The 16,001-nt window shown below is 43.5% G+C and overlaps 1 protein-coding gene across 1 annotated transcript in view; it reads right to left on the bottom strand.

Moving 5' to 3' along the window:
* Positions 1 to 16,001, bottom strand: part of gad2 (glutamate decarboxylase 2) — a 117,933-nt gene that overhangs the window by 45,980 nt on the left and 55,952 nt on the right. The window contains exon 6 of the mRNA XM_067999087.1: positions 3,755 to 3,867. Within this exon, the coding sequence (XP_067855188.1) occupies positions 3,755 to 3,867 (113 nt within the window). The remainder of the gene's footprint in view (positions 1 to 3,754; positions 3,868 to 16,001) is intronic.

Raw genomic sequence — 16,001 nt, 5'->3', positions numbered from 1 at the left:
CCTGGTGAAGAGGTTGCCGTGATTTTGAGGCCATGGCCACATTTACATTGGGCTGGGAAGCTGCAGGGCATCAAACAGGCATCCCAATGCAGCTCAGCTGATTAAGGCTGGTCAATATTGGGCCTCCCCAACCGCCAGCAAGGCTTGTGTGTGGGAGGTCCCAATCGGGGGTCGGGAGGGCAGCGGCCCACATTATTTTTGTGGGCTCTAGGGAACTCCTGCTCCTCCAGGCCCCACAAAAATAAAGTTCAAACTTACCTTTGCTGAGCTTTTTGGCTCTATGGCCCATGGAACTGATCGGAGCCTGCACGGCCCACACTCTGACCAGTTCACCTAAAATGGCAATTGGGTTCCTTGGACCCTAATTTGCATATGAAGAGGGGCATGCTGCCTGAAGCAGGCAGGTACTTTGGGCACCCGGTGTAGGCCCCTTTCAAAATGATGCTGGCTGCATCATTTGGGTTAATGGGGCGGTAAGGCGACCGACTCCATATTGAGGCCACTACCGTCCCATTAACGTAAGGCATAACCAGTGGAAATTGGCCCCACTGAGTCTCCAAGTATATTGTAAGCTAACAAAGGCAATGTTGCTGGGTGTTTTCTCAAAACATGCCACATACAATTGGATCTGGCAAGGAAATGGAACTTTCCAGCATTAATTGGTTACCCTAAGCTGGTGAAATAAAGTCACTTGACCCTCCAAAGTGATAAGAGAAAGAACAAGATGTGTATCTGAATAAAAGCCTGAGAAAGACTGTGAGGTCAAAGCTGGCACAGCAATTGTATTACAGTCCGTCCACATGGATTTCGACCACTTCCAATCTCTGAATAGATACACAACTACACTAAAATGAACACACTGCTTACAGTAAATCCCTGAATTATGGTTGAGTTTTCACACAGTTTTTCAGAGAAAATTACAAACCTTTAGAAATAATCTTTGTGTAAAGGCATATCCTGGGTTCAAAATTTATATAAATCGCTGGCATGAATAAATAAATGCAGTAATTTAGTATTTCAGTAATCTAACAGTTAAAATGCAGCAGTTTTGCCAGGTGAAGAATTGGCATCACTTTTGGTTTTACTCACAATAAAATTATTTTCCTTTTGATTAAATAAACTAAAGTTAATGTGCGTAAAAAAAATGCATCCATTTTTGGCATGCATTTGTGAATAAAATAGCCAGCCTTAATCCTGGTCAGGAAACCGAACCAAAAAAATCTAGACAATGACGTTTGAGATTTTTCCATGATATGAAATCTGTTATAATAATAGATCAATTTAATAACCTGTAACTAGACTTTATTTAGCAAAATTAACCCAAGCGGATAATAGGAACATGAGTATAATGGCAGGAAATTGTTTGAAAGGAATTTCTTTGAAATTCATTACTCTGAAAATTAGTGTAAATTTATATTTTTCCCAAACAAAAGGAAAGCAGGAATTGAGAAAGTGTGTTTTATACAGCCTGAGTTCTAAGTGTGTGAATGGAATATAGAGCCTCATGACCAGATGAGACATGAGCTCCACTTTCAAGTACACAATACTGGAAAATTTATTTTTTGACAGTAAAAGAAACATTTGCAGCTTTTTTTCCTCCCCCCACTTAAGATGAATAACCCAGGATTTCAGATGAAATGACTATAATGCTTTCAAATTCCAATTGCATTCATGACCTCATCTTGTGGCTAATTGATTTGAGGCTAACCAAGAATTATTAAACTCTCTGCTTGATAATTTACTCCATATTTAGTTAATAGCTACTCTGTTCAGTCTCTATGTGCCTATTAACAAAGAATTTTGGGGGTAAAATTCAACTTTGGTGGGGGTGCAAAACGTGCGATAGTGAATCTGCTGTCGTTATACATCCCGCCCGATTAATTTCAACAGGAAGGAAAAATCGAGCGGGGTATACCACATGCGGCCGATCCACTCCCGCCCATTTTGTGCCCCTGCCAAAGCTGAATTTTACCCCTTTGTGCTCACGGAAGTAAATCATTTACAGTTCCACAAGCCTTCTCACTCTCCTTGACCTGATTTCAGATGGATCAATCTAAAAAAAACCACACAGTAGTATTTATAACTGGCATTAACAGTAGGGTACAGATTGCAATTATAAAGAATTCTCTAGGTTGAACTGTCAGGCAGTTATAGTGAAACTGAGACTATTATTTTAAACTACTTTTTAAAAACTAACAACTTGTTGTATTGCCACTTTGCCACCCCTTTCTCCCACTGCTGCCCTGCTATTCCCTCATCAATTGGATGGGGTGGATGGGTGGTTTGGGCCATAGACAAGCATCACTGCCATTGTTTGCACCACTCCTTTGGTGAATAAGAAGACACAGCCTCTCCTGCAACCCTCTCCCCAGCAAGATGGAGCAGTCTGTTTTCATCAAGTGCTGAATCTAATAGCCAGACTGAAATTTGGGGGTGTTTGAATGCCTCTTGTGGCTTGCCTTCAGATTACTCTCAATGAAATGGAACTGAACAGTGAAAGCAACTGGGTCGTTTGTGAAAGGTTAAGCATCATTGAACCTAATTACATGAAATTTGCTGCAGAATAGTTTGGGTGTGTAAATGTGTAATTTACTGGTTTGTGTATTTTGATGGGACAAGGGGGATTATTTATTTTTTAGTCAGTAAGATTGAGGAATATGCAAAGAAACAAACAGATTTGCCAACAGAAAAAGGCTGCTTGTTGTGGTAAAAAAATGAACAGCTAAATTAATTGCTAAGGACCGGAATTTCCTCGATCTGACTTACCCCAATATTACGCCGATTTCAATGCTGATCTTGCTGATGGTAACTCACGCCAAAATTTCCTGACAATCTCATTGACATACGCCAGAACATAAAAACTGGCGTAATACAAGAAGAATTCAGTATAAACAATTGGGGCCCAGTGAAAGTGTGGAACATATGCCATCTTCCTTCTTTAAGCCCCTCATTATCTTATTGGTGTTGTGAAACTTTTAAAGTTTGAAGCCATCAAACCATCACTAATGCACATTAAGCACAGCATGTTTAAGAAAATGCAATTGCAGAGGCTTTTTTCTTTTTAATGTAATGGATCCTGAAGCTATCAAAAGCATTCAGAATGATAGAAAATACAGTGCAGGTCTCAGTATGGAAATATTTTTTAAAATCGTTTTACAATACCAGAAATAGTGTCTTCGAGACCTGCTGCACCTAAAATTTTGGGCTTAAATTTACACCCGTTGAGAACTGGTCTTTTTCATTGGGATGGAGCCATGTTAATGAGCTAAGGGTGGCTTCGGCGGATGTTACCTGGGAGCGGCGCAAACAATCGAAGAAGTTCACGCAGACTGAGGTTCTGGCGTATGTTAATGACTTACATTGGTTTATTTCCTCGGTAAAACCCGGTGCATCGCGGCTCTTACACCATTGTTGCACCAAAAATCATGAGGAAATTCCAGGCCTAAATGTTTAGTTGAGATTAGAAATGTTGAGAAATGATTTATCAAATTTTTCTATGTTCAATCCAGTTGACATGATTAACTTCTCTCATCTATTTAAAAACAGTGGATACAATTCAAGAAATTCCCACCTAGATTCCTGTCCCTTTTACTTTGTGCGATGGTTTGGAAGAGACTGGTTATATAAAAGTCTAGCCCTTTTTTCCTTTTTAACACAGTGACCAGATGACACACCATTCCATGGATATTATTATTCTTAATTCAACTGCGCTAGAGAACTCTGAGTCCCAGAGAGACCTTTAAGGGTCATATACCAGGTGAGAATATTCCGTCTCCACATCCTCCTGGCCAGCCAATCATTTCCCTCATTTTCTTCAAGGTGATGTATTCCAACAGGACAAACACTGGTGCGATCTCATATGTAAACCTGATGATAATTCATAATATATAAAATATAACATTAGCATGGAGCATATTACTTTCTAGTGGATAAATAAAGATTGTTTAAAACAACAATTAACATCAACGTAGTCCCATGGCACTTTACAGAGGGCGGGAAGATGGGGATGTTTACCAAAACCTAAGCAGGAAGTGGGAGAGGATTAGAGGAAGTGACTGTATACACAGTCAAAGAGGATAACTTTATAAATTATGCTAAACCTTTATAAAACATTGGTTAGGCCCCAGCTGGAGTATTGTATCCAATTTTGGCCATCACACTTTAGGAAGAATGTCAAAGCCTTTGAGAAGGTGCAGAGGAGATTTACTAGAATGGTATTAGGGATGAGGGATTTCAGTCACGTGGAGAGACTGGAGAAACAGGGGCTGTTCTCCATAGAGCAGAGAAGGTTCAGGGGAGAGGTGTTCAAAATCATGAAGGGTTTTGATAGGGTAAATAAGGTGAAACTGTTTCCAGTGGCAGAGGGTCGGTAACCAGAGGACACAGATTTAAGGTAACTGGCAAAAAAAAGAGGCGACATGAGGAAAAAAACATTTACGCAGTGAAATGTAATGATCTGGAATGCACTGCCTGAAGGGGTGGTGGAAGCTGATTCAGTAATAACTTTCAAAAGGGAATTGGATAAATACTTGAAGGGTAAAACATTTGCAGGGCTATAGGGAAAGAGCAGGGGAGTGGGACTAATGGGATAGCTCTTCCAAAGAGCCAGCACAGTCATGATGGGCCGAATGGCCTCCTTCTGTGCTGCATCAGTCCATGATTCTATTTGAAGGTGAAGAAAGGTATCAAGGAAGAGGGGCTATGAGAAAAATTCCAGAATGTGTGGCTCTAATGGCTGAAGGCTCTGCCCCAATTGTAGGGTGCTGAGGAGGGCAATTGGAGGACCACACTAAGAGGTGTGACACGGAACGTGGGGATGAAGCGACTTGCGGGGTTGGGTAGAGTGAGGCCATGGAGGAATTTATAAACGAGAACGGGGATTTTTAATTCAATGTGTTAGGGTCTTGGTGATGTACTTGTTGTGGGTTTTGAAGCCCAGCTCAAGGTCGAAGAGGTCACTGATTTTACACTCTGTCAGGTTTAGCTTGAGTGAACAGACAGGGAAGGGGATGGAATTGGGGGTGAGGGTCTTGTGTTTCTGCTGTGAAGGGAACAGAATAACTCCAGTCTTGCCAGCGTTTAATTGGAGGAAGTTTTGGCTCATCCAAGACTTGGGCCTGGATTTTCTTCTTCTCACCAGAAGAGGGTGAGGGAGGGACTTCTGCCCACAATCATAACTCCACAATGGGGTCAGGGTTCATTAGTCATACTGGGCAGGCTCTCGGTGGGATTCCCACCAGCAAGCAGGAGCCCAACACTGCCCCGAAGAGGTGGGACCATTTCAAGGGGTCAGAAAAGCCCTAATGATCAAGGAAACCTAAAAAGGTCTGAGACATAATGGGTGGGGGGAGGGGGGGTAGACATGCCTACTACAGGGCCCACTGCCAAAAAGGACATCTGCAGACCAGTTACTGTTGCTCCATGGACTACTGCAGCGCCTCTCCTGGTGGACCCAGGGGTGGAAGGAATCAGTGGTGGAAGGCAAGGAAATGAGGCAGCTTGCTGGACTCCCTTCCTAACAGCACTGTGGGAGAACCGTCACCACATGGACTGCAGCGGTTCAAGAAGGCGGCTCACCACCACCTTCTCAAGGGCAATTAGGGATGGGCAATAAATGCCGGCCTCGCCAACGACGCCCACATCCCATGAACGAATAAAAAAAACTCTGGCTCCCCAAAATAATGGGCACGATTTCAACATTGAAAAACGGATGGGTTGGGGGTGGGGGGAGCATTCCAAATCGAAACCATTTCAAACCTTCTCCCCAACCGCCTCCAACCCGCCCACTTCCGGTTTTCACGGAGGCAGGACGAGGGGCGGGCGATCAACCAGCTCCCAAGAGGCGGGTTGGTGAATAAAACCTTTCAAGGAGGCTGCGGGCCTCCATTTATGCAGAATTTCCGATTTCAACCCCTGGGGGCCGGGATTCCCGGGGCTTCTCTTTCACGCCACGCGAAAGAAGGCGAGAAGGCCTGAAACTAACAGGTAGGTGCCTTTCTGGCACAGCTTGTGGGCCCAGAGGAGCAGGAGTGCTTCCCCCAGGCCCAACAAGTCTACCTGCAATGACCCCCCCAACGATCGTGGACCCCCCCGCCACCGATGTCCAACCGCCCCACAATGATCGCAGATCCCTGCGATGACTGCCGATCCCAACATCTCCTCCCCCCGTGACTGACTTCCGATCTGTCCCCCCATGATTGACTCCCCCACGTGACCCCCATGGCCACTGGTGCCCCCGTGCCCACCCATGTCCCCCACACCCCTCAACTATCCATACAATCAAAGACTTGCCTGAAGACTTACCTGAAGACGTCCTCTCCCTGGCTGCTTTCCTGTCCGTCTGAGGCCAGCCTATCACTCAGGCCAGTCAGTCGGACCGGCAAACCGACAAAAAATAAAAGACGCCCTTACGTCAAAATCATAAGGACGTCCGGGAAACTCGTACTTCCGGTTTTCCCGTCCGCAATTTGACCCCCTCCCCCCCGCCTCCTTCCCGGCTCGGGGTCAAAATCCTGCCCAATGTGTCCTAGCAGAGGCAGGGGAAGGGAAATAGAGGTCAGGGCAGGAACGCGGCAGTCGGCCTTGCCACACAATTTTTCTTTATTTCTCCCACTTTGCTTCTCGCCTTTCTTGTAGGTACTAACTGGGGTACAGCTCCACAGAATTTAATGGGTAGAAAAAGTTAGCACGAACGAGGAGAGAAAGATAAACATATTCAAAATATAAATATTAAAATAATTAGAGGAGAATAAATCATTCAAATTAAATAGGAAAGAACAGTGGGAGATTAAACTGCAGTATCGGCTAATGTAGAGAGTGTTATCTGAGTGTGAGGAGGGTAACAGAGTACACTGCTCACATCTGATAAAATAAGTCTGCAGCTCAGCGAGAACTTCACAAGAACTGCTGAAAGGTTTACAAAGTGCAGTGAGCCTGAAGATCTTCTATCTAACAGTTTACATTTATCAAATAACAACAGTCGTGTCACTTCAGTAACCCCTAATCCATCTCACACGCGTATTCATCAGGGGATGGATGCTCTACTATATTCCAGAAGACATAATGAAGTGCAATACTGACTCTTGTTTGGCTTAAATAATGTGGATTTGTCCTCATGGGATCGAAAGACCCAGGCCCTAGGCCCAACCATCTTCAGCTGCTTCATCAATGACCTTCCCTCCATCATAAGGTCAGAAATGGGGATGTTCGCTGATGACTGCACAGTGTTCAGTTCCATTCGCAACCCCTCAGATAATGAAGCAGTCCGAGCCCGCATGCAGCAAGACCTGGACAACATCCAGGCTTGGGCTCATAAGTGGCAAGTAACATTCGCGCCAGATAAGTGCCAGGCAATGACCATCTCCAACAAGAGAGAGTCTAACCACCTCCCCTTGACATTCAACGGCATTACCATCGCCGAATCCCCCATCAACATCCTGGGGGTCACCATTGACCAGAAACTGAACTGGACCAGCCATATAAATACTGTGGCTACGAGAGCAGGTCAGAGGCTGGGTATTCTGCGGCGAGTGACTCACCTCCTGACTCCCCAAAGCCTTTCCACCATCTACAAGGCACAAGTCAGGAGTGTGATGGAATACTCTCCACTTGCTTGGATGAGTGCAGCTCCAACAACACTCAAGAAGCTCGACACCATCCAAGATAAAGCAGCCCGCTTGATTGGCACCCCATCCACTACCCTAAACATTCACTCCCTTCACCACCGGCGCACTGTGGCTGCAGTGTGCACCATCCACAGGATGCACTGCAGCAACTCGCCAAGGCTTCTTCGACAGCACCTCCCAAACCCGCGACCTCTACCACCTAGAAGGACAAGAGCAGCAGGCGCATGGGAACAACACCACCTGCACGTTCCCCTCCAAGTCACACACCATCCCGACTTGGAAATATATCGCCGTTCCTTCATCGTCGCTGGGTCAAAATCCTGGAACTCCCTTCCTAACAGCACTGTGGGAGAACCGTCACCACACGGACTGCAGCGGTTCAAGAAGGCGGCTCACCACCACCTTCTCGAGGGCAATTAGGGATGGGCAATAAATGCTGGCCTCGTCAGCGACGCCCACATCCTATGAACGAATAAAAAAAAAAATATGCGGAGTGAGAAAATGTAGACTCCTACCACAGCAAAGCTCCTGCCTCCTCTCCTCCCAAGCATGTGGATTAAGGGCCTGTGGGACATACACCAGGTAGAGCATGTAAGGGAACGTTCATCACTCCCAGCTTTGAGCCATGTTCGAAAGGATCTTAAATGTTGTAGCACAATCTCTGACCCACGATCCCTTTGAGCATGGTTCAGCAGTGGGAGCATGGGAGTGCTCAATTTATGTGGTAAGATATGATGTCTGCTTAGGATTGGGAAAGTACGAAGGAATCTGGACCCCACCACCACCCACCCCCCACCCCATTGTGGAGGCCTTAACTTTCAAATTCCTCCTTACCTACTCCACAGCATATCCCATAGAAGGAGCACAAGCGAATGCAAGAGGGAAGAGAAATCAGCTCCAGCTCCAGTCACCACAGTCCGCTAACCCAACGCTACCTCCAGATAAAGGAAGATAGCTCTTGTGCACCCTTATCTTTTAATGAAAGAATGTGGAGGTGAGGAAGTGATGTAATATCTTTTCCAGGGATAAACACCAGCAGAGTATGTGAAAGAAAAAAAACATGCTCTGAGTGTAGCTGGTACTTGTTTATTCTTGGAGACTGAATTTGATTTCTCATTAATAAAAGCAGTTGCAGTGTGTGTATTCAGGGAACAAAATGCTCCTGGGTGCTGGTCCAACTCTGATTCCCAAGCGATTGATCCTAAAGTAACATGACACAGCACAGAGCTGATAAGAGCTGAGTCTGTACAAAACAGACGTTGGGGGCTAATTTTGACTTTGGGCGATAGTGTAAAACGGGCGATATCGCATCAGCCACCCGTTATACATCTCTCCCGATTTTGGACATTTTCAGGGGCGCAATCGGGGGGAGGGGGCCGCAATCTGGAGTGGGCCAAGTGTGGGCCTGCCATGGACATCGGAACTGCTGTGGTGAGGGGGCCTTCAGTAATGGAGAACAGCTTGTGTGCGTGTCATCACGTGCAACACGCAAGAGGCATCTGGATGTCAGCAGCTCAAAATTAGAGGGAAATAATCTCTAACATCTCATTGTTGGAAAATATATAGGGAAAAATATCTTGTTTAAATAGTTATTTCAGTCACAAGGGGGATCAATGTGCCTTTCCAAGGTCACGGCGCTTGAAAGAAACTTGGAATTGAATTCTATTAGTGGACAACTCAGGGAAATCGACATTCAATTTGTATAACTTTTAGAAAGAAAAATCACAGGTGAAAAGCACATCATTCTATTGGAGTGAGACTGAACTGCAGTACTCAAGAGTACTTAAAGACTGAGCAAGTTATGGACAGTTTCAGAAGTGTAGATATTGTATTTATCTTATCTGTATTTAATATTTTACCCACTTTAATAAGGTTGCACCATCTTAAGCACCATTTTTCTTGGATACATGTACTTATCTTCCATCCCATTATTTTAGTTTTCAAAGTGTTCCATTTTTCTGCAACAGCGATCTTTCCCAGTTAATTAAAATAAAGGGGTTAAAGCCTTTGTTAAACAAGTGGGCAAAAGAATTTCATATGAATACATTAACATTTGCTACTAACATCGTGGAGTGCGATTTTAATCTCTTGTACGTTGCATATATTTACTTTTCCTTATTATAATTCTAAGTTCCTCATGAAAACCCTCCAAACTCTGCTTTTCTATATTTAAAGACTTAGTCCCTCCCCTCTCATATCGAGCTTCAATGAGCCTCAATCCTACATTAGTAGCTAGGTTCTCTAACCTTGTCTGGTTGAGATGCGAGCCGTTTCTCCTTTATTAACATGACTTATCTAAACCACAGTTCCAGTTAACTATAAATCAAACAAAATGGGAGCGATTTCGACCCTCCCTACCTGGCGGAAACCAGGCAGATGGGAAGTTGAATGCACCGGGTTACTTACCTGACAAAAAACTGCCTGGGTCCCACTTTTAACTGAATGAAAATCACAATTTTCATTCAGGCTTCTGGATGGGAACATAGGAACAGGAACAGGTGTAGGCCATTCAGCCCCTCATGCCTGCTCCGCCATTTGATAAGATCATAGCTGATCTGTGATCTAACTCCATATACTGCCTTTGGCCCATATCCCTTAATATCTTTGGTTGCCAAAAAGCTATCTATCTCAGATTTAAATTCAGCAATTGAGCTAGTATCAATTGCCGTTTGCGAAAGAGAGTTCCAAACTTCTACCACCCTTTGTGTGTAGAAATGTTTTCTAATCTCACTCCTGAAAGGTCTGGCTGTAATGTTCAGACTGTGCCCCCTACTCCTAGAATCCCCAACGGAAATAGTTCCTCTCTATCCACCCTATCTGTTCCCCTTAATATCTTATAAACTTCGATCAGATCACCCCTTAACCTTCTAAACTTTAGAGAATACAACCCCAATTTGTGTAATCTCTCCTCATAACTTAACCCTTGAAGTCCGGGTATCATTCTAGTAAACCTACGCTGCACTCCCTCCAAGGCCAATATGTCCTTCCGAAGGTGCGGTGCCCAGAACTGCTCACAGTACTCCAGGTGCGGTCTAACCAGGGTTTTGTATAGCTGCAGCATAACTTCTGCCCCCTTGCACTCTAGTCCTCTAGATATAAAGGCCAGCATTCCATTAGCCTTATTGATTATTTTCTGCACTTGTTCATGACACTTCAAAGATCTATGTGCCTGAACCCCTAGGTCCCTTTGGACATCCACTGTTTTTAACTTTTTACCATTTAGAAAGTACCCAGCTATCCTTTTTTGATCCAAAGTGGATGACCTCACATTTGCCTACATTGAATTCCATTTGCCACAGTTTTGCCCATTCACCTAATCTATCAATATCCCTTTGTAATTTTATGTTTTCATCTACACTGCTTACAATGCCACCAATCTTTGTGTCATCGGCAAACTTAGATATGAGACTTTCTATGCCTTCATCCAAGTCGTTAATAAATATTGTGAATAATTGAGGCCCCAAGACAGATCCCTGCGGGACTCCACTAGTCACATCCTGCCAATGTGAGTACCTACCCATTATCCCTACTCTCTGTCGCCTTTCGCTCAGCCAACTTCCTAACCAAGTCCGTACTTTTCCCTCGATTCCATGGGCTTCTATCTTAGCTAACAGTCTCTTATGTGGGACTTTATCAAATGCCTTCTGGAAGTCCATATAAATAACATCCATTGACATTCCCCTGTCCACTACTTCAGTCACCTCTTCAAAAAATTCAATCTGGTTTGTCAGGCACGACCTACCTTTCACAAATCCATGCTGACTCTCTCTGATTAACTGAAAATTCTTGAGGTGTTCAGTCACCCTATCCTTAATTATAGACTCCAGCATTTTCCCCACAACAGATGTTAGGCTAACTGGTCTATAATTCCCTGGTTTCCTTCTCCCTCCTTTCTTAAAAAGCGGAGAGACATGGGCATCTGAGCCACCACCTAAAATTGCTGGGGTCCTTCTTTAAATATGCAGATTCGGTCTGATGATATCATTGGGCCTTGACTGCAATTTTAACTTGGGCCTGAGTGGGGAAGCCGCCTTGGCTTTTACGCCAGGCAAATGCCAGTCAGAACTCACTGGGAAGATGAAGAGGCCACAAAAGTTAAGAACATAAGAACATAAGAAATAGGAGCAGAGGTAGGTCATACGGCCCCTCGAGCCTACTCTGCCATTCAATAAGATCATGGCCGATCTTCGACCTCAACTCCACTTTCCTGCCTGATCCCCATATCCCTTGATTCCCTTACAGTCCAAAAATCTATCTATCTTAGCCTTGAATATACTCAACGACTGAGCATCATTAGCAGTCTGGGGCACAGAATTCCAAATATTCACGACCCTCTGAGTGAAGAAATTCCTCCTCATCTCAGTCCTAAATGTCCAAACTCTCATCCTAAGTCTATGTCCTCTAGTTCTAGTCTCTCCAGCCAGGGGAAACAACCTCTCAGCACCTACCTTGTCAAGCCCTCACAGAATCTTATATGTTTCAATGAGATCACCTCTTATTCTTCTAAACTCCAGAGAGTATAGAATCATAGTATGGTTACAGCATAGAAGGAGGCCATTCAGCCCATCGAGCCTGTGCTGGTTCTCTGCAAGAGCAATCCAGCTAGTCCCACTCCCCCACCCTTTCACGGTAGCCCTGCAAATTTTTTCCCTTCAAGTACTTATCCAATTCCCTTTTGATAGTCACGATTGTATCCGCCTCCACCACCCTTTCAGGCAGTGCATTTGAGATCATAACCACTCGCTGCGTAAAAAAGCTTTTCCTCATGTCGCCTTTGGTTCTTTTGGCAATTAACTTAAATCTGTGTCCTCTGGTTCTCGACCCTACTACCAATGGGAACAGTTTCTCCCTATCTCCTCTGTCTAGATCCCTCATGATTTTGAACACCTCTATCAAAATCTCCTCTCAACCTTCTCTGCTCTAAGGAGAACAACTCCAGCTATATATGTAACTGAAGTCCCTCATCCCTGGAACCATTCTAGTACATCTTTTATGCACCCTCTCCGAGGCCTTCACATCCTTCCTGAAGTGTGGGGCCCAGAATTGGATACAATACTCAAGTTGTGGCCGAACCAGTGTTCTATAAAGGTTCAAAATAACTTCCTTGCTTCTGTACTCTATGCCTCTATTTATAAAGCCCAGGATCCCAAATGCTTTTTTAACCGCTTTCTCAACCTGCCTGCCACCTTCAGCAGTTTGTGCACATATACCCCCAGATCTCTCTCTTCCTGCACCCCCTTTAGAATTGTACCTTTTAGATAATATTGCTTGTTCTTCCTACCAAAACATATCACTTTGCACTTCTCTGCATTAAATTTCATCTGCCACGTGTCTGCCCATTCCACCAGCTTGTCCATGTCCTTTTGAAGTTGATCACTATCCTCCTCACTGTTCACTACACTTAAACGTTTTGTCATCTGCAAATATTGAAATTATGCCCTGAACACCCAAGTCCAAGTCATTAATATATATATCAAGAAAAGCAGTGGTCCTAATACTGACCCCTGGGGAACACCACTGTACACCTCCCTCCAGTCCAAAAACTACCGTTCATCACTACTCTCTGTTTCCTGATACTTAATGTGCAATTTTGCACCCATGCTACCACTGCCCCTTTTATTCCATGGGCTTCAACTTTGCTGACAAGCCTATTATGTGGCACTTTATCATATGCCTTTTGGAAGTCCATATACACCACATCAACCACATTGCCCTCATCAACCCTCTCTGTTATCTCATCAAAAAATTCAATCAAGTTAGTTAAACACGATTTGCGTTTAACAAATCTGTGCTGGCTTTCATTAATTAATCCATACTTGTCTAAGTGACTGTTAATTTTGACCCAGATTATCGTTTCTAAAAGTTTCCCACCACCGAGGTTAAACTGAATGCCCTATAGTTGCTGGGTTTATCCTTACACCCTTTTTTGAACAAGGGTGTAACATTTGTAATTCTCCAGTCCTCTGGCACCACCCCTGTATGTAAGGACGATTGGAAGATTATGGCCAATACCTCCGCAATTTCCACCCTTGCTTCCTCAGCAACCCAGGATGCATCACACCCGGACCTGGTGACTTATCTACTTAAGTACAACCAGCCTTTCTAGTACCTCCTCTTTATTAATTTTTAGCCCATCCAGTATCTCAACTACCTCCTCTTTTACTTTGACATTGGCAGCATCTTCTTCCTTGGTAAAGACAGATGCAAAGTACTCATTTAGTACCTTAGCCATGCCCTCTGCCTCCATGCGTAGATCTCCTTTTTGGTCCCTAATCAGCTCCACCCCTCCTCTTACAACACGTTTACTATTTATATGCCTATAGAAGGCTTTTGGATTCCCTTTTATGTTAGTTGCCAGTCTATTCTCATACTCTCTCTATTGGCCCATTCTACTCAATCTTTCCTCATAGGACAACCCTCTCATCCGAGAACGTGTTGTACCGCCGCTAAGGCAAGTATATCCCTCTTTGGGTAAAGAGACTAAAACTGCATACAGTACTCCAGTTGTGGTCTCACCAAAGCCCTCTACAATTGCAGCAATTGCCCAAGCACCAATCCCTGTGGTACTCCACTAGTTACAACCTGCCAACCCGAAACTTAAAAGTTTTGTGTCATCTGCAAATATTGAAATTGTGCCCTGAACACCCGAAAATGGCCCGTTTATTCCTACTCTCTGTTTTCTGTCCGTTAACTGATCTTCAATCTATGCTAATATATTACCCCCATGAGCCCTAATCTTGTGTAACAACCTCTTGTGTGGCACCTTATCAAATGCCTTTTGAAAATCCAAATATACTACATCCACTGGTTCCCCCTTATCAATCCTGCTAGTTACACCCTCAAAAAACTCTAACAGATTTGTCAAACATGATTTCCCTTCCATAAAACCATGTTGACTCTGCCTAATCATATTATGATTTTCAAAGTGCCCTGTTACTATGTCCTTAATGATAGATTCTAGCATTTTCCCTACTACTGATGTCAGGCTAACTGGCCTATAGTTCCCTGATTTCTCCCTTCCTCCTTTTTTGAATTGTGGCATTACATTTGCTACGTTCCAATCCATCGGGACCGTTCTAGAATCTAGGGAATTCTGGAAGATCAAAACCAGTGCATTACTATCTCTACAGTCACCTCTTTTAAAACCCTAGGATGTAGGCCATCAGGTCCAGGGAATTTGTCAGCATTTAGTCCCATTCATTTTTCTAAAACTTTTTCTTTACTAATCTTAATTACTTTAAGTTCCTCCCTCTCATTAGACCCTAGGCTCCCCACTATTTCTGGTATTTTTTTGTGTCTTCTACTGTGAAGACAGATTTAAAATATTTGTTCAACATTTCTGCCATTTCCTTATTCCCCATAATAATTTCTCCTGTCTCTGCCTCTAAGGGACTCATGTTTATTTTTGCTAATCTCTTCCTTTTTATATACTTGTAGAAGCTCTTACAATCTGTTTCTATATTTTTTGCTCATTTACTCTCATACTCAATTTTCTCTTCATCAATTTCTTGGTTACCCTTTGCTGATTTCTGAAACCCTCCCAATCCTCAGGCTTACTACACTTTTTTGGCAACATTGTAAGCCTCTTTTAATCTGATACTTTCCTTCACTTCTCTAGTTAGCCACGGTTGGATCATTTTTCCTGTGGAGTTTTTATTCCTCAAGGGTATGTATATTCGCTAGGAATTATGTATCATTTCTTTAAATGTTCACCATTGCTTATCTACTGTCATATCTTTTAATCTAATTTCCCAATCTACCTTAGCCAACTCGCCCCTCATATCTACATAATTGGCATTGTTTAAATTTAAGACCCCAGTTTCGGACTTAACTACATCACTCGCAAACTCAATATGAAATTCTGTCGTATTATGATCACTCTTCCCCAGAGGATCCATTATTATAAGATCACTAATTCATCCTGTCTCATTGCAGAATACTAGATCTAAAATAGCATGATCCCTGGTTAGTTCCTCGACATATTGTTCTAGAAAACTGTTTTAGATGCGTTCCATGAACTCGTCCTCCAAACTACTTCTCCCTATTTGGTTTACTTAGTCTATATGAAGATTATAGTGCCCCATGATTATTGCATTAAGCTTGTTACATGCTCCTCTAATTTCCTGATTTATACTCTGTCCAACACTATAAATACTGTCAGGGGGCCTGTAAACTACTCTCAACAGTGTTTTCTGCCCCTTGTTATTTCTTAGCTCCACCCATACTGATTCTACATCCTGATTTTCTAAGCTAAAATCCTCTCTCACTGCTGCCTTTACCTCATACTTTATTATCACGGCTGTCCTCCCTCCTTTTCCATTTTGCCTATCTTTTCTAAAAGTCAAGTATCCAGGAATATTTAGTTCCCAACCTTGG

The sequence above is a fragment of the Heptranchias perlo genome, chromosome 2, assembly GCF_035084215.1.
Source record: "Heptranchias perlo isolate sHepPer1 chromosome 2, sHepPer1.hap1, whole genome shotgun sequence".
NCBI lineage: Eukaryota > Metazoa > Chordata > Chondrichthyes > Hexanchiformes > Hexanchidae > Heptranchias > Heptranchias perlo.
The sequence above is the reverse complement of the archived record's forward strand: the minus strand, read 5'-3'. Positions and strand labels throughout refer to the sequence as shown.